Source organism: Dipodomys ordii, unplaced genomic scaffold (assembly GCF_000151885.1).
Source record: "Dipodomys ordii isolate 6190 unplaced genomic scaffold, Dord_2.0 Scaffold107, whole genome shotgun sequence".
In the NCBI taxonomy this organism is placed as follows: Eukaryota; Metazoa; Chordata; class Mammalia; order Rodentia; family Heteromyidae; genus Dipodomys; species Dipodomys ordii.
This window is the reverse complement of record NW_012267323.1, coordinates 3,113,810-3,131,770: the sequence shown is the minus strand read 5'-3', so window position 1 is coordinate 3,131,770 and position 17,961 is coordinate 3,113,810. Positions and strand designations below refer to the sequence as shown.

General features: G+C 48.0%; 1 protein-coding gene across 2 annotated transcripts; it reads right to left on the bottom strand.

Annotated features, from left to right (window-relative positions):
- Window positions 1-2,851: 2,851 nt before the first annotated feature.
- Mon1a (MON1 secretory trafficking family member A) lies at window positions 2,852-13,571 on the bottom strand. 2 transcript variants are annotated; one of them, XM_013028264.1, is made up of 6 exons: window positions 13,271-13,571; window positions 8,880-9,020; window positions 6,844-7,329; window positions 4,349-5,114; window positions 3,249-3,396; window positions 2,852-3,146 (listed from the first exon to the last, which is right to left on the bottom strand). In XM_013028264.1, exons 2-6 carry the CDS (start codon window positions 9,004-9,006, stop codon window positions 3,006-3,008), a joined length of 1,668 nt encoding a protein of 555 aa, XP_012883718.1. In that variant the 5' UTR covers window positions 9,007-9,020; window positions 13,271-13,571; the 3' UTR covers window positions 2,852-3,005. The 2 variants fall into 2 exon arrangements, with proteins under 2 accessions (XP_012883718.1, XP_012883717.1); XM_013028263.1 differs by lacking the exon at window positions 13,271-13,571 and adding an exon at window positions 13,004-13,124.
- Between the last annotated feature and the right edge of the window lie 4,390 nt (window positions 13,572-17,961).

Here is a 17,961-nt window from a genome sequence, read left to right as displayed (position 1 = left end):
ACTGAGAAATCAAACCCAGGGCCTCATGGATGCAAGGCAAACACTCTAACACTGAGCCACCTTCCCAATCCTCTGCCACATTTTTATCTGGAAGAATCTATAGATTCTTCTAGCTTCATTGTGGAACATATCAGGTTCTTTACTACCAGGTCCTTCACACTAGGTCCTTATCTTTATACATACGGGGTCTTCAGCTAGGAATACCTTCTCTATTTGCCACAAATTCCAAAGTGCCTATTTTCTGAGATCCATATACTAAATGCTGTGATAAGTATGACACTTATCACTTATTCTGTGACTCTGTGTGTATGTGTGTGTGTGTGTGTGTGTGTGTGTTTCAGTCCTGGGACTTGAACTCAGAGCCTGGGTGCTGTCCCTGAGCTTTTGTGCTCAAAGCCTCTCTCTATATACATATATCACTTGAACTAGAGCTCCACTTCCAGCCTGCCTCGGGGGCAGATCTCAGCTTTTTAGTAGTTCGAATTAGTGAGCCACTAGTATCCAGTGACACATGTGTGTGAGTCGTGGGTCTGGAATTCAGAGCCTGGGTACTGTCCCTGAGCTTTTCTGATTAAGGCTAGCACTCTACCACTTTGGGACACTGCGCCACTTCCGATTTTCTGGTGGTTCATTGGAGATAAGAGTCTCACGTACTTTCCTGCCCATACTGCTTCAAACCACAATCCTCAGATCTCAGCCTCCTGAGTAGCTAGGATTATAGGTGTGAGCCACTAGCACCTGGCAACACTTTTTTTTCTTTCTGTCAGTCATGGGGCCTGAACTCTGGGCCTGGGTGCTGTCCCTTAGCTCTTCAGCTCAAGGCTAGCACTCTACCACTTGAACCACAGTGCCACTCCCAGCTTTTTCTGCTTATGTGATGCTGAGGAATCGAACCCTAGGCCTCAAGCATGCAAGGCAAACACTCTACCACTGAGCCACCTTCCTGGCCCCAACACTTTTTTTTGGCCAGTCTTGGAGCTTGAGCCATAGCATCACTTCTGGCTGTTTCTGATTATGTGGTACTGAATAATCAAACCAGGACCTTGTGCATGCTAGGCAAGCACTCTACCACTAAGCCACACTCCCAAGTCCCACTTATTCTTTTTTTGTCAGTTATGGGGCTTGAACTCTGGGCCTGGGCGCTGTCCCTGAGCTCTTCAACTCAGGTGCGTGCTCTACCACTTGAGCCACAGCACCACTTCCGGTTTTCTGGTGGTTAATTGGAGATAAGGGTCTCATGGACTTTCCTGCCCATGCTGGCTTCGAACCATGATCCTCAGATCTCAGCTTCCTGAGCAGTTAGGATTACAGGAATGAGTCACAGACACCTGGTTCCACTTATTCTTATTTAGATGCTCAAGTACAGAAAAGGGTAATAGGGGTAATAACCACCAGAAGTGCTTAGAGCTGATAATTATCTGGAACACCCCCAAGAGCAAGGAGAGGGACAGGAACCATAAAATAGAAAGTCCCAGGCATGTGTGCAGATTGAGCAGTACCCAGTAAGCCTGTAGTTGCTCCCAGGGGCTTTGGAATCCAGGCTGATAATCTGCTGCCAGGTTAACTCTAATGGGATCTAGTTTGAGACCAATGACAGAGGTTATGGCTGCTATTTGCTGGGCTAGTAAGTACAATTGTCCCAGTGCACTCTTGACCCATGCTACCCAGACAGAGACTCATTCTCCAACATGAGTTGGTTTTAGCTGCAGAAAATCGTGGCCCAGCTCTTAAGAGACTGCATGAGAGTGATTCTAACAATCTGAAGACACTTCATGGCCAATTTTCTCTCTAAACCTTCTACTCCCTTGATGGTTAAGTTGTAGCAGGACCAGGAAAGCCTCCAGCAACAAGGTAGAGGCCTTTTCTGTACTATGCCCTGGGCTTTTCCCAAAGGTCTCAAGGTAGAGTGAATGGAATTGAGCCTTCACTGCTGAGGCTTATGGGGTCTCCAAGGTGCCTCATTGCAGGTATGGCCAGGAAAGCTAGGGAACAAGGTGTCAGAGGAAAGCCCAGGGCACCTAGTGGGCACCAGCCCTTGTGAAGATAGATCTACCGTTAGAGGCCTTATGGTTCTCCTCTCAGACCCTGTAGCTTATTCCTGGTGGCCATCTTGACCAGTGTGTTTGTTCACTATTAGGGGAACTGAGGCATACAAGCCTAAAGAGGGATTGTAACTCCAGAGGTATATGGCGGCAGGGAAACCGACTCTGAATTTATCTGTGCTAGACACTGAGTTTCTTGCTAAGGGCTCCCATCTACTCCACTTTGATCATCCTGGTTTTTTCCGTTCAACCTATACTGAACTACAGCAGTCCACTAAGCAGAGACACAGCTAGAACACTGATGGTTGGATGGTCCCTCAAGGCATACAATTGGGGGCCCCCACCCAGAAGTGAAAAGGAGAGGCAGGGACCAGAGCAGACTGAAAATGGAGGAAGGAAGGTAAGGGTAATACAGTAGTAGGATACCTGAGAATCCTTTCCACATGGCAGGACTTCAGCTGAACCAAAACAGCCCAGGCCAGAATCCAAGTCTGAATGTGTGTGGCCTGATGCAGGGCCGGGAATGTGGCTTAGTGGTAGAGTACTTGCCTAGCATGCGCAAAGCCCTGGGTTCGATTCCTCAGTACCACCTAAACAGAAAAAGTCAAAGGTGGCACTGTGGCTTAAGTGATAGTGTTAGCCTTGAGCAAAAATAAGCTCTGAGACAGTGCCCAGGTACTGAGTTCAAATCCCAGGACTGGAAGAAGAAGAAGAAGAAAAAAAAGAGTGCATTCCTGTAAGAAACTATGTTCAGGAAGAAGGAGAAGGATCTGGTGTCTCTATATGAATGATAAGTGAAAGAACCAGTGACAGAGTATCTTTACCAAAGCATTTTAATGAATACACCAACCCACAGTCCCTGCCTGCTGGCTGGGTAGGAGAAGCCAGCCCCACCTGGAGGCTCCCATGGCTTCCCATGATGCAGAATGGGCCTGGGAGGGCTGAGTCTGCACACCACTCCCATCAATAGGTGAGGGGTGTGAGGATGAAGAGACGGTCTTCCTCTTTACGGATCCAGCGCATCAGTTTATGAATGGCATTGACAGCTGATGCCTTGGTTCCCAGGGGGCTGTAGCAGATGTAGAGCTCAAAGGCACCTGTCACCTGAAGGGGGGGGCAAAGGGTGGTCATCTAGGATAGATGCCCCTGGTAGCTCCATACCCATGACCTTTTTATCGAAGCCCAGTGCTTTCAAGGCCACCTTACCCAGGCAAGGAGATTCTCGTTGGGGCCTGTGTAGTAGATGGTCTTGAGTGGGCGGGAGGCATTGTGGGCTCGGCTGTGCAAGTACTGGTAGAGGCCCAGCAACCGTTCCTGCTCCTCTTCGCTGGTATACGGCGCCTCAATCTCAGGACTGCAGATATGGGGGTGGGTTTGCAAAGGAATGATTTCCCTTGCCTTCTCAGGAGATCTAGAAATACCTGCTCCTACCCAGGGAGATTCCACCACAAGTCCCATTTTTTCAGATTCTCCTCTAGGATGGGGGGGACGGGGACTGTCTTCTTACCACAGAAAGACTTCCCAGGACAGACTGAAGCCCTGCCCCCCAACAACACCTTAATTTCATGGTGTTTGGTGACACTTCTTTGGAGAGACCAATCTGAATTGAGGTGTCCAAAACACAAAGTGACAGGGTTTTTTGTTTTTGTTTTTTGATTTGTTTTTGCCAGTCCTAGGCCCTGAATTCAGGGCCTAGGCACTGTCCCCAAGCTTCTTTTACTCAAGGCTAGGACTCTACCACTTGAGCCACAGCACCACTTCTGGCTTTTTCTGTTTGTGTGATACTGAGGAATCAAACTCAGGGCTTCATGCATGCTAGGCAAGCACTCTACCATTAACCACCTTCCCAGCCCCAAAGTGACAGGTTTTGAGGAAAGGTGATTTGGGAAAACCCCTAGGCCTAAAAGGAAATCAAGCAAGGCTAGAGCTTGCCCTCTCTGTCCAGCCCTTCCCTTAAGGGAGTGGTAGGCGTGGGCTATGCGTTGTGGAATGGACTGCAATGATCTTGCAAGTCAAGAGTTGCTCCAAGGTAAGGGAGCTGAGAGACCTCTGCTCCAGCTTTCTTCCCTAGGTTATATTAGTCATTTCCTGGCCTTACAAGTAATGAAGTGGGTGATGAGATGTCTGGGTCCCTGGGGTCAAAGTAAATAAGCCCCAGCATGTTGGTCCATTCCTGGTTGGTTTGTTTGGTTTTGGTGGGGAGGAGATCAGCTTCAAGGCTGTCTCCCAGGGTTCAAGACCAACCAACCTCCCCATCCCTACCCACCTTCCCACATCCTCTCTCCTCGAAGCAGTACCTCCCTCACCTGGTGAAGAGTCCCGAGCTCTTTGACTTATAGAGGAAGTGGCGGAGGTCAGGGATGCCCACTTGGGCCACGCTGTAGTAGGGCGTGCGCAGCGCCTCCCGCAGTGCCAGGTGGGCTCCTCGCTTCCGAAGGCGCTCCAGGAAGCGGCGGCGACAGTCAGAGACAGCAAAGAAGTCCTCGCGGTCAGTGGAGACGAGCAGCAGGCAGAGGTCCGTGTCGGGCTCCAGGTATGAGATGTGCGCGTGGAAGAAGCCGGCCGAGTTGAATTTGGGCAGGCACACTGGCGTCCAGGCCTCGCCCTCCCGGAAAGACGAGGAGGAACTAATGAGGTTGAAGAGCAGGTGCAGGTCGATGGGATGGAGGAATTGGTCCTTGCGGCGCACGAGCGCCACCAGCTGGTTGCGGGCCAGCAGGATGGAGAAAACCAGGCTGCGCGCGCGCGCCTGCTGCAGGCTGGCACTCACCGCGTCGCGCACTGCCGCCGCTAGGGGGAGACAGCGCGCGGCCCCCATCAGGAAGCTGGGGTCTCGGGCCATGAGCTGCAACAGGTTGTCGGTGATGCGCTCCGAGCCGGAGAGCAGGCGCCGCAGATCGTAGTTCTGCTTCTGCTGGAAAATGTGGTTCAGCTGCGCCCCAGTAAGAAGGCTCAGGATCTGGTAGTAGATGTAGAGCAGCTCCTGCGCCAGCTCCTGGGCAGACTGCCGCGTGCGTGCCACTGTCACCAGCACCAAGGGGCTTCGGCGCACAAATACTACCTTGTAGCCATCTGAGGGTTAGCGGGAGGGTGTCAGCCTCGGTCCCTCTCCCAGGAGCCCTCCCAGATCGACCTTTCCCAGCCTGGCACATCACACAAGCCTTTCCTTGCTCTGGGCTCTGCCCTCAGTAGCAAGGGTGTTCAGGGCGATGAGGATTAAAAACAATAACGAAGGGCTGGGCAGGTGGCTCAGTGGTAGAGCGCTTGCCTTGCATGCAGGAGGCCCTGGGTTCGATTCCTCAGCACCACAGAAGCAGAAAAAGGCCAGAAGTGGCGCTATGGGCTCAAGTGGTAGAGCGCTCGCCTGGAGCTGAGGAGCTGAGGGACAGTGCCCAGGCCCAGAGTTCAGGCCCCACGACTGGCAAATAACAATAACGCATTACACACACACGTTCCTGCCACTTGTTCTACAGATTGACTTCTACAGAAACAAGAAGTGCCTCATTAAAAAAAAATCTGTTTTCCCCCTTTGGTGGTACTGGTATATAGAACATTCAGGGCCTCATACTTGCTAGGCAAGCCCTTTACCACTTAAGCCATGTCCCCCAGTCCTTTTTGCTTTGACTTTTCAAATAGGATCTTGCTTTTACTGGGGCAGCCTGAATCCCATCCTCCTATTTATGTTTCCAGAAGTAGCTAGGATGAAGGGTGTGTTCCACTGCGCACAGCTTTTTCTTTAAAAAAAAAAAAAATCCATCCTGCCAGTACTGTGGCTTGAACAGGTTTTTGTTTTTTTCTGTTGTGGGGCTTGAACTCTGGGCCTGGGTACTGTCCCTCAGCTCTTCAGCTCAAGGATAGCACTCTACCACTTGAGCCACTGCACCACTTCCAGTTTTCTGGTGATTTATTGGAGGTAAGAGTCTCACAGACTTTCCTGCCTGGGCTGGCTTTGAACGGTGATCCTCAGATCTCAACCTCCTGAGTAGCTAGGATTACAGGTGTGAGCCACCACCCCCAGCTGAACTCAGGTTCTTAAGCTCTCACTTGGCTCTTCGGCTCAAAACTGGCACTCTACTACTTGAGTCACACCTCCACTTTTGGATTTTTTTTCCCCCTGGTTAATTGGAGATAAGAAAGAGCCTCTCAGAGTTGTCTACTTGGGCAGGCTTTGAACCTTGATCCACTTGAGTAGCTAGGATTATAGGTATGAACCACTGGGTTCCCAGCTGCATCTAGCTTTCTACTGGTTGAGATGGGGGGGAAGTGGGGAGGTCTCTTGAACTTTTTGTCAGGGCTAGCCTAGAACTGTAATCTTCCAAATCTTAGCCCTCCTGAGTAATAGCTGGGATTATAGGCATAAGCCACTACATCCGGCTAGAAAAACACATTAAAAAAAAAAGTTTTAGCACAGGTTTATTTTAGCACAACACGGTTAATGTAGGAAGAAAAAGAGAAGCATTTCCTGCTGCCCACACAGGAAATAGTAGAAAAACACACACATTCTTGTGGTAAGTGCTAACTTACCTAGTGAGTAGAAGCTAACGGTTTGTTGTCACTTCCCCAATTCACCTTTTCCAAATGGCAAAACTCATGTAAGAGCTCTCTTTATTCCTCACCACAGCCCCACAAAGGCCAGCAGTGTTAGCCTGTGTCCAGATGAATGAAGACCTTGAGGCTCAGAGAGGTGGAGGGACTTACCCTCCGTGACACAGCACAGCTGATCTGATACAGCCCTCTAGTCTGTGGAGATGCAAAAACCCTGTTATAAATGCGCTCCCACCAACCTCTTCAGCTCGCTCACCTGCATGGATGGAACGGATAGCATTCTTGTCTGCCTCCAGGAAGGATACCAGGGCCACCATGACACCCATGGTGCTGGAAAGCGCCTCCTCTGACCCGTAGCGGGAGTAGACAGGCTTTCCTGCCTCGCTCAGCACAAAGACGTGCTTCTGGTGCATGCGCCATGCCTCTGTGGCTTCCTCCTCATCTCCCTCGGCGGGGCCCTCCTTGGAGGGCTCCACAGCTTGTCGCCCAGCTGCCCCTGGGGGCTCCAGCCAGTCCTCGGAACTTCCAGGCAGCATCTCCTCCTGCAGGTCCCGAGCTACACCAGTCAGCTGGGTGCTTAGTTCACTGAAGTCCTGGCTGATTTGGCGCATGTCTGTAGGCAGTGGGGGAGGACCCGCAGCACCCTCCTGGGGGCTGTCTCCAGAAGCGGCCCCATCCTCTGTCTCAGTCAGGTCTTCGTAAGAACGGGCATGGACGAACATGGCACCCTCCTGCCCAGCACCTGCAGGCCAAAAAGCACTGGTAATTAAAGGCATAGCTACTGGCAGACATGTTCACCATGCTCTAGTATGACTGCCTGTCCTTTTTCCTTACCATCTCCTCCCTTCCACCATATTGGGAGGGCAACAATCTGCCTCTCTCTCCCAGCCCCATCAAACAGCCCATCTCTGGGCCTGGGCGTGTCCCTCAGCTCTTCAGCTCAAGGCTAGCACTCTATCACTTGAGCCACAGCGCCACTTCCTGCTTTTTCTGCTTATGTGGTGCTGAGGAATCAAAGCCAGAGCCTCCTGCATGCAAGACAAGCATTCTACCACTGAGCCACCCTTCCAATCCTGTCTTTTATAGAAACCTACACTAGGTCCTCACCTGCCTCAGGAGACCTGCATTTGCCATCTGCCTGGAAGGAACTCCTTCCTCCCCATGAAGGTGACAGCTTTTTTAGCTACTTCCTCTTGACCTCCAACCTAAGGCACCCTATCATAGCTCTCTTGGGTTCCCTGAAGCCATTGCCTAGTTATTATCCTCTCCAATCACAGTGATGTCCCCCAAAGACAGGAGTTTTGACTTTCTTGTGCTCAAAGAGCTCACAATCTTATGGAAGAAAGAGCTGGGCAAAACAGAGGTAAAGAAAAAAAGATTGCCGGGTGCTGGTGTCTCACGCCTGTAATCCTAGCTACTCAGAAGGCTGAGATCTGAGGATCGAGGTTCAAAACCAGCCCAGGCAAGAAAGTCCGTGAGACTCTTATCTCCAATAAACAACCAGAAAACCAGAAGTGGCTCTATGGCTCAAGTGGTAGAGTGCTTGCCTTGAACTGTAGAGCTGAGGGACAGCGCCCAAGTCAAGAGTTCAAGACCCACAACAGACATAAATAGATAGACAGATAAATAGATAGATAAATAGATAAATAATCAGGCTGGTTGGTGGTAGCTCATGCCTGTAATCCTAGCTACTCAGAAGGCTGAAATCTGAAGATCATGGTTCAGACCCAGCCTAGGCAGGAAAGTTCTTTAGACTCTTATCTCCAATTAAACATCAAAAAGCTGGAAGTGGAGCTGTGGCTTAAGTAATAGAGCCCTAATCTTGAGTAGAAAAGCTAAGGGACAGCACCCAGACCTTGAGTTCAGCCCCCAGGACTGGCATAAAAAAAAAAAAAAAAAGAAAGCCGAGCACCAGTGGATCATAGTTCAAAGCCAGCTGGGGCAGGAATGTCAATGAGACTCTTATCTCCAATTAACCACCAGAAAACCAGAAGTAGCACTGTGGCTCAAATGGTAGAGCGCTTGCCTTGAGCTGAAGAGCTCAGGGACAGTGTCTAGGCCCAGAGTTCAAGCCCCACGATCACCACCACCAACAACAAAAAAAAGAAAGAAAAAAAAAACCAGAAAGCAGGCCAGAAGCACATTGACCCTGGCTCCCTGTAGTATTCCCAATATCTGACAAATACCTAGTGAGTGACTGAACTGATACATGAATGAATATGAATACCTATTGCTCCAGGGGGCTGCCTATTCCAGCTGTGAGCTAGTTAGAGCTGTGTACTCTGCCCATACCTGGCTCCGTCCCCTGGGCCAGTCCTGGTGTAGGGCTCTCAGCTCTCTCCACACAGTGGCCATCAGCAGGAGCCAATGTGCCCTCAGGGCATTCACTGCTTCTCTTCCTAGGCAAGTCCGCAGCCATCCTTAGGGTTCTCCCTGGAGGAAAAATGGCATCAGAGAAGAAGATACAATTGGCAAAGTCACTGGTATAATTAATACTGCTTAGCTTTAGCTAGGGGTAATGATATATGCCCGTGATTCCAGCAGTTAGGAGACTGAAGTAGGAGAATCACAAGTTCTAGGGTAGAATGGACTACATAATAAAAAAAAACCAAGCTGGGAGCCATGCCTGTAATCCTAGCTACTCAGGAGGCTGAGCTCTGAGGTTCAAGGTTCAAGGCCAGCCTGGGAAGGAAAGTCCATGAGACTCTTATCTCCTATTAACCACCAGAAAACTGGAGGTGGTGCTGGGCTCAAGTGGTAGAGTATTCACCTTGAGCTGAAAAGCTGAGGGAGATCACCCAGGCCCAGAGTTCAAGCCCCACGACTGACAAAAAAAAAACAACAACAAAACAAACAAAAGAATCTGAGTTCAAATCCTAGCATCATAAGAAAAAAAGTCAATTCTTCCTGGGTACTCAGGGCTTACTCAGAATACTCTCCATCCTTTATATCTTATATCTTTTTTTTTTTTTTTCTGTTGGTCTGGGGCTTGAACTTAGACCCTGGGCACTGTCCCTGAGTTCTTTTGCTCAAGACTAGCACTCACACTTTGAGCTAAAGTGCTACTTCTGGTTTTCTGGTGATTAGTTGGAGATAAGAGTCTCTCAGGGGGCTGGGAAGGTGACTCAGTGGTAGAGTGCTTGCCTTACATGCATGAAGCCCTGGGTTCGATTCCTCAGCACCACATAAGCAAAAAGAAAAGAGTCGGAAGTGGCACTATGGCTCAAGTGGTAGAGTGCTAGCCTTGAGCTGAAGAGCTGAGGGATAGCACCCAGGCCCAGAGTTCAGGCCCCATGACCGGACCCAAAAACAAAAAACAAACAAACAAACAAACAAAAGTCTCTCATGGTCTCCCTGATATGTGGATGTTAAATAATCCAAAATGCAAGGAGATATGACAAAGTAAACAGGACTCAAGAAACAAAGGACCTCCACTCAATTTGTCCTATCATTTCTAAATGACTCCATGTTCTTGATCACATATATGGTGTATATATATATATATATATATATATATATATATATATATATATATATATGTGCACATCTGAGGAAGCTAGGAGGAGGACACAGAATGAGAGGGAATCAGAGGAAAATATACAATAGAGGGGCCCATCAGCTGCATTGGACGTTGATGAAAATGAACTAAGCAACTCAAAGGCAGTGATGGGAGGGAGGGAATGGGAATGGGAGGGAAAGAGGGAACAGTTAACACTAAGCGAAAGGAAAGAAATATACATATCACCTGATGTGGAAGAAATAGTTGTATTGTCAAAACTCATAAAATTCACAAACATTATAGACCATGATAATGACGATTTGCCTTGTGAAGGTTAAAATGTGTTTGTGAGTTTAACTAAGTAGCACTATCCCACAATCTTATGAAATTTGTGAAATTTATATAATCACTTAATTTCAATAAAAATTATTTAAAAAGGAAGTGGCGCTGTAGCACTTGCCTTGAGCTGAAGAGCTGAGGGACAGCGCCCAGGCCCAGAGTTCAAGCCCCACGACCGACAAAAAAAAAAAAAAAAATTATTTAAAAAAAGAGTCTCACAGACTTTCCTACACAAGCAGGCTTTGAAGCACAATCCTCAGATCTCAGCCTCCTGAGTTGCTAGCATTACAGTGTGAGCCATTAGAACTTGGCTTATTTCTTTTTCTTTTTCTTTTTTTTGTCGGTCATGGGGCCTGAACTCTGGGCCTGGGCCCTGTCCCTCAGGTCTTCAACTCAAGGCTAGCACTCTACTAACTTGATCACACAGCACCACTTCTGGCTTTTTCTGCTTATGTGGTGCTGAGGAATTGGAACCCAGGGCCTCATGCATGCAAGGCAAACACTCTACCACTGAGCCACCTTCCCAGCTACCTTATCAGACAGTAATATCTCTACTTACCTGGTTTTATTTCTTTTGACTAAAGGTCACCTGTGGCCGGCTACAAATTTTAGATCCTATGTAGGAGTTTAGTCAACATTTGCCAGAGAGCCAGATAAGTATCTTAGAAGGGAAAGTGAAAGATCTATAATGGGTTGTCTAGTTCCAGCATACCTACCTTCAATGAAGCAAGACAGCCATGCCTGAGGAAAAGATTTGTCTTGGTAGTAATCAGGAACAATACCTCTGCATTTAAAGGGACCTACTTTTAGTGGTCCAAGTTTTCTCACCTACAAAATGGTAAGAAAGGGGTTGGGAATGTGGCTCAGTGGTTGAGTGTTTGCCTAGCATGCATGAAGCCCTGGGTTTGATTCCACAATGCCACATAAACAGAAAAAAGCCAGAAGTGGCGCTGTGGCTCAAGTAAGTAGATTGTTAGCCTTGAGCAAAAAAAGCTCAGGGACAGACCCCAGGTTCTCAGTTAAAGCTCTATGACTGGCAAAAAAAAAGGAAGGAACCAATACCTTGAAAACAGCTATTCACTGAGTTGTAAGATTAAATAAGACAAGTACTGTGGTTACAGAGTAGGCAGTTACTAGTTGCTGTTACTAGTTTTTTTTTTTCCCCTTTTGATTCTTTTTGGGGATTTTTTTTTTTTTTTACTATATAGCCCAGATAGACCTCTAAGTTATAATCCTCCAGCCTTAGCCTCCTAAATGCCACATCACCAGGCCTAACATTATTCTTACTTTGCCTATAGACTACAGTAACACGTAAACCCTGTGGTCTTTGTTATGAAAGTCACTCCTATGAGAATTTGCTTAGCTTGGGCCAAGCCCTTGGTGAATAGCCTGGGGCAAACATACTTCTACCTTAGAGAGGCTCAGTAACTAGCTGCTGCCACCTACATCAGGCAAGAAAGTCATCCATGGGCTTCAGGCTCACAGATCCAAACTGGATCACTAGCTTTCTGCTGGTTCTGGAAGTCTCTATCAGGCTTAACTCCTTGGTCTACAAAATGCCCCAGGCTTCAAGCCTCACATTCTAATTCAAAGATCTAAACAAGGTTTGGATCTTTGGTTTGTTATAGCAGCTTTGCCCTATCTTGAAGACCCCCCTCCCTTAGGATCACTTGTGGGCTTCAGCTATCTGAGCCCAGTGTGTTTGTGTGTTCCCAGCACAATACCTGCAACAGGAAAAAGCAGCAGATGTACAGGGCTAGCAGATTGCTTCTTTGAAAACAGTTTCCCTGCCATGTGAGGTTACCTAACACCTCAGCCTCTCCAAGGTCAGTCTGAGATTCCTGCCAGAAAGTCTGATGAGGTGAACAGCTTTCTGGATTTCTCCTGGAAACTCAGGCAGAAAGGCTGAGGAAATCCCAGCAAAATTCCACCCAACTTACACTGGACACATGACCTGTACAAGCTGAAGCTCCTGAAAAGCTAGTCGAAAGGAGGTTTCTGAAAACTAGCCCATAAGCCTCACAGAGGACTCTTTTCAGGCAGCCCCTCTAGATGCCTCCAGGGCTTGCTATTTTTCGTAGAAGTGCCCTGCAGAACCTGTCACCAATGTCACCAAACAAGTTAGTACAATCATCCCTTCAAGTGTGCCGCCCTTCCTAAGAAGGCCTTGGAAAGCAGAAGAGTTTGCAAGAGCTCCTCCTTATTTGCTCCTAACTACTCTGAGCCCTCGCCCTGCTTGGATGGTACTTTGGGGACCCACATGTGTGATCCATGACAGACAGGGTCTGGGTGAGGCTGGCTGGTGGCAGTTTCAGCCAGATGGCTTCCTTACGCTGAGAGCTAAGCCTGACCCTTGTCACTTCTGGTAGCCACTCCCCTCCTGACAAAGGCTGAGAGTCCTTACTAGGGTCCAGTAAGAGGATCATCGAATAATACACCCTTTAGAACAAAGTCCCAAGATCATTCCAGGTGCTGGCCTGGCTTCGCCCTACTACGCCCGCGGGGATTCAGAGAGACCAAGGCTGGTCTGCGTTAAAGTGAAGGGAAGGTCCGATCCAGCAAACGCCTCCTACCCGACCTCGCCCTCTTCGCTGAAGTATTCGGTTCTAGGTGTCATCTTTTGTATTGCCCAAGCAGCTTGGGGCCAGTCGGCTGAGTGACGTCCAAGAAGATCCTCCAAGTCCTTCTATCTCCAGACAGTACCGTGGGTGGCAGGGGACCCCCCGGGGACCCCCCCCCACCCCCGCCGCCAGCAGTCTACAAGCCCCTCCCTCTGAGGATGACAGCTCTCCAGCTTCTGCCCCCCCCCGCCGGCCTGGCCACGTGGGTTGGCAGTCGGACTCACCTGTTTCTTGGGGGGGGGGGCGCGGATTCCAGGACGTACAGAGGGTGCCGGTCACTGTCTTCTGCCGCACCCGCGAAGGGGAATGGGTTTCCGGCAGGGCCTGGCCTGAGGGCAAAGGCTGGCAGGCGGGCCACGACCTCGGGAGGACACGGACATGGCCACGGCGAAGCACTGGTTCTTTTTCTACCACCCCCACACCCGGTCGCCGGCGCAGGAAGACAGCCTTCGCGCGAAGCCTCTCGCGGCCGAGGCCCGGCTCCAGCCAGCCGCTCCTAGCCCAGACCCAGCCCGCCCCGGAGGTGCATTGTGGGAAATGTAGTCCGTGTGGCTCGGTTGCCCGAGGCACCGCGGGAAACTGGTTCAGGACAGGGAAGCCCTGAAGAACCAGGGGCCGCCCTGCTCCCGGAGCTCTGCGGTCACCTGGAACCTTACAGCGGAAACTCCACTTCTGGCTTTTTTTTTTTTTTAAATAACTTATTGGAGATAAGAGTTTCACAGATTTTGCTGCCTGGGCTGCCTTGGAACCACGATCTTCAGAGCTCAGCCTCCTGAGTAGTTGGGATGACAGGTGTGAGCCACCATGGGGTGGGAGGGCGGTGTGGGGAGGGGGGAACCACTGCTGGGACCGTGGGAGTTTAAGGGCAGATAAATGTCATCGGTGGGCTCAGCCACTCTAGCTGTGAAAGGTGTGGACATGCGCAAAAGCCATAGTACTAATTGTTGCAAACAAACAAAAAACCGAAAAACAATTTTTTAAGCCACATTTTAATATATCAGTATAAGGCTTCTAGAACGTGCAGTTGGCCAACAATGTACATAAGAATGACTTGAAAGTTAAAACAACAGCAACAACACTACACTCCCTGGACACTATCCCTAGAGACTTTTATTTAATTGGATGGGTGTGGGGAAACAGGCATCAGTAGCAGTATTAGATTTTAAATATCCCCTAGGTGACTTGCCAGGGAGAGAAAATGCTGTAATTTGCTAGATGCAATAAAACCGACAAGGAAAACATAAAGCTCTTCTAATGGTCCTATTTTGGAAGAACAGCTTTAAGAAGCAAAATTAGGGTTAATACTATTTATATTTTCTCTGAAGCAATAACTCACTTGATAGACTTGTGGTTAATTCTCCCAACCATTCGGGAACCAGAAAGAAGGTCTGGAACTACTCTTTTGATCCTCTTTGCTGCTCCAGCAACACCCAAGACCTTCTTTGCATCTCTCAACCTTACTCTGGAGGTGGTAGAGCTCTGTCACTTGGGCTTTTTCTCCGAGACTTTGATGGTTGCCACTTGTAATCTTCTTCCACAACACTGACATATGACTGATGTTCTGACATATATGGCCTCGTTTTTTTTTTTTAAACTGAAGATGGCTTTTCATGGGAGTATCAGTCCTTTGCATATGGTTTAGGGGAAATTTCCCATGTGAGAAAGTGCTCTAATCTTTAGCTATTCTTTCCCATGAAATGGAAAGAGGAGGAGGGAAGAGGAAACACTCTAGGTCATCCTATGTTTTTCCTCACTAGCTCAGGATCCCAGTTTCCTACCTTTAGACCTCCTGAGTAGCTAGGCTTACAGCTGTGAGCCACTAGATCCTATGCAGGCCTATGAGTTTAAATACTAGTGACATGCCTCCACAATTTGCATATGTGTCCCTGATCTTTACATTCTGAACTCTAAACTGATGAACCCAACTCCCAACTATACATCTCACCTATTTCTTTGATGTAATAAGTTTGAACTAGCCAGGCGTAATAGGTCATAGAATGTGGAAGGATAGAGCAAAAGGACTAAGAGTTTGAGACCTGAGGCTGGAGGCCTGGCTAAGGTGGTAGAATGCCTGCTTTGCAAGCATGAAACCCTAAGTTGAAACCCCAATATAGCAAAAACAAAAACAGAACAACAACAACAAACAACTAGACAAGAACAAAACAAAACAAACATATAAACAAAAATTCTTCATGGCTGGGGGTTGGGGGCTCACATCTGTAATTCTGGCTACTTAGGAGGCTGAGAGCTGAGGATTATGGTTTGAAGCCAGCCCAGGCAGAAAAAGTCCCTGTGAGACTCTTATCTCTAATTAACCACTCAACACCCCGAAATGGGCTGGGTGCTGGTGGCTCATGCCTGTAATCCTAACTACTCAGGAGGCTGAGGTCTGAAGCTTGTACTTCAAAGCCAGCCTGGCAGGAAAGGCCATGAAACCTTTATTTCCAATAAACCTGCAGAAAACTGGAAGTAGCTTTGTGGTTCAAGTGGTAGAGCACTAGCCTTGAGCTGAAGAGCTGAGGGATAGCACTCAGGCCCAGAGTTCAAGCCCCATGACTGACAAAAACAAACCAACCTTCATGTTACCCAAAATTGAGCTCTTATTTTTTATACAAAAACTGTTTCTCCTAAACTCTTCCCTCATCCCGCTCCTGATCTTACTATTGCAATACTGGCATGAACACCATCCTCTATGGTTGAACTATTCCAGTAACATCATATTGGGCTGTCCTGTTTCTGCCTTTTCCCATGTTTAATGTATTTTATACACAGCAGCCAGAGAGATTCTGTTAATATGAAAATCATGCCATAATATTTCTCTATTTAGAGCCCTCAAATAACTTTCTCTCTCATTCCTTACAGAAACAAGACTTTTCTCCAAGGTCTATAAAACATCGGAGGAGAGACTGCTCTTCTTACTTCTCTTGCTGTAACTCGTTCTGGTTTTTGTATCTCTTGGTTTTTGAAGCTTGGTCTTGAAAATTCTAATCATGTACACTCACCAGGGCCTTTTTCCTTTGCTATTGTTCTACCCAGAACACTCTTTCCCTAGAAATCCCAATGGCTTAGTTCCTAGTTTTCTTTGGATCTGTATTCCAAGAGCTCAAAAAGGCTAACCCTGATAGCTCTATTTAAAGTTACAAACATTTCCAGGATTCTCTGCTTCACTTACAGCATCTACAATTACCACAAAGGTTGTAACTGTATCTTGTTTAGTTTATTCTCTATCTTCAATCACTGCCCCCACTTTCATCTCAATTAGGGCATTCATTTATTACTTTGTTTATTTCTAGATCCTCAGCACCTGACATAGTATATTTGATATAAGAACTGTCACACAAAGATACTTCATAAGGGCTCTTTCTTTTCTATTATATAGAGTTTAGAAATGCAACCCAGGCTGATCTTGAACTAGAGATCACCATCTTATTTCTACCTCCCCATTTTGTTTATTTATTTATTTATTTTTGGGTTCCGGTCGTGGGGCCTGAACTCTGGGCCTGAGCACTGTCCCTCAGCCCTTCAGCTCAAGGCTAGCGCTGTACCACTTGAGCCACAGCGCCACTTCCGGCTTTTTTCTTATGTGGTGCTGAGGAATCGAACCCAGAGCCTCATGCATGCAAGGCAAGCGCTCTACCACTGAGCCACCTTCCCAGCCCCCCTCCCTATTTTGTACCCAAACTTCATGCCACTTTTTTTTTTAACCAGTCCTGGGGCTTGAACTCAGGGCCTGGGCAATGTTCCTGAGCTTCTTTTGCTCAAAGCTAGTACTCTACCATTTGATCCACAGCACCACTTCTGGCTTTTTCTGCTTATGTGGTACTGAAGAATTGAACCCCGGGCCTCATGCATGCAAGGCAAGCACTCTACCACTAAGCCACCTTTGCAGCCCCTTTGCTAGTACTAGGAGTGAACTCAGGGTCTTGAGCTCTCAGTCCACTTTTCCATTCATGCCTGTTGCTTTACCACTTGAGCTATATCTCCAGTCTGGTATTTTGAAAGCTTTTTTGGAGATTCTAACAGGGGAACACAGCTTCTCATATACACTTGACCAAAGAACCACCATTTGCCAGGAGCTGGTGGCTCATGACAGTAATCCTAGCTATTCAATGGGCTGAGATCTGAGGATCATAGTTCAAAGCCAGACTCAGCAGGAATGTCTTTGAGACTGTTATCTCCAATGAACCACCAGAAAAATGGAAGTGGTGCTGTGGCTTAAAGTGGTAGAGTGCTAGCCTTGAGCAAAAAGACCTCAGGGACAGCACCCAGGCCCTGAGCTCAAGCCCCAGGACTGACTGCTATGGGAACGGTTGCCCTCATTGACAAAGTACATAGCTATAGGAGGGATGCACATGGAGCAGGAGGGAGGAAGAGGACACCTGCCTAACCAGTTAGATCTGAGTCTACCCTGGTGATCAATGGGGTGACAGGTACCATATCTAGATAGATCATCCTCCATCCTAGTCTATCATTTTTCTTGTTAATTGGAGATAGAGTCTTAAGGACTTTTCTGCCTGGGCCTGGCTTCAAATCATGATACTTTGATCTCAGCCTCTTGAGTATTGAGGATTTTAGGCTTGAACCACTGTCACTAGCTTTTACACAGGTCTTGAATAAAGGAATGATTTCATTGCTGACAATTTAAAAAGTGGAAAAGTAAGCTGGGCACTGACACAGCTGGTCTGTAATCCTAGCTACTCAGGAGGCTGAGATCTGAGGATAGAGGATCAAAGCCAGCCTGGGTAGGTAGGAAAGTCTGTGAGACTTTTTTTTTTTGTTATTGGTGGTGGTGGGGGCTGAACTCTGGGCCTAGGCACTGTCCCTCAGCTCTTCAGCTCAAGGCTAATGCCCTACCACTTGAGCCACAGTGCCACTTCTGGCTTTTTTTCTGCTTATATCGTGCTAAGGAATTGAA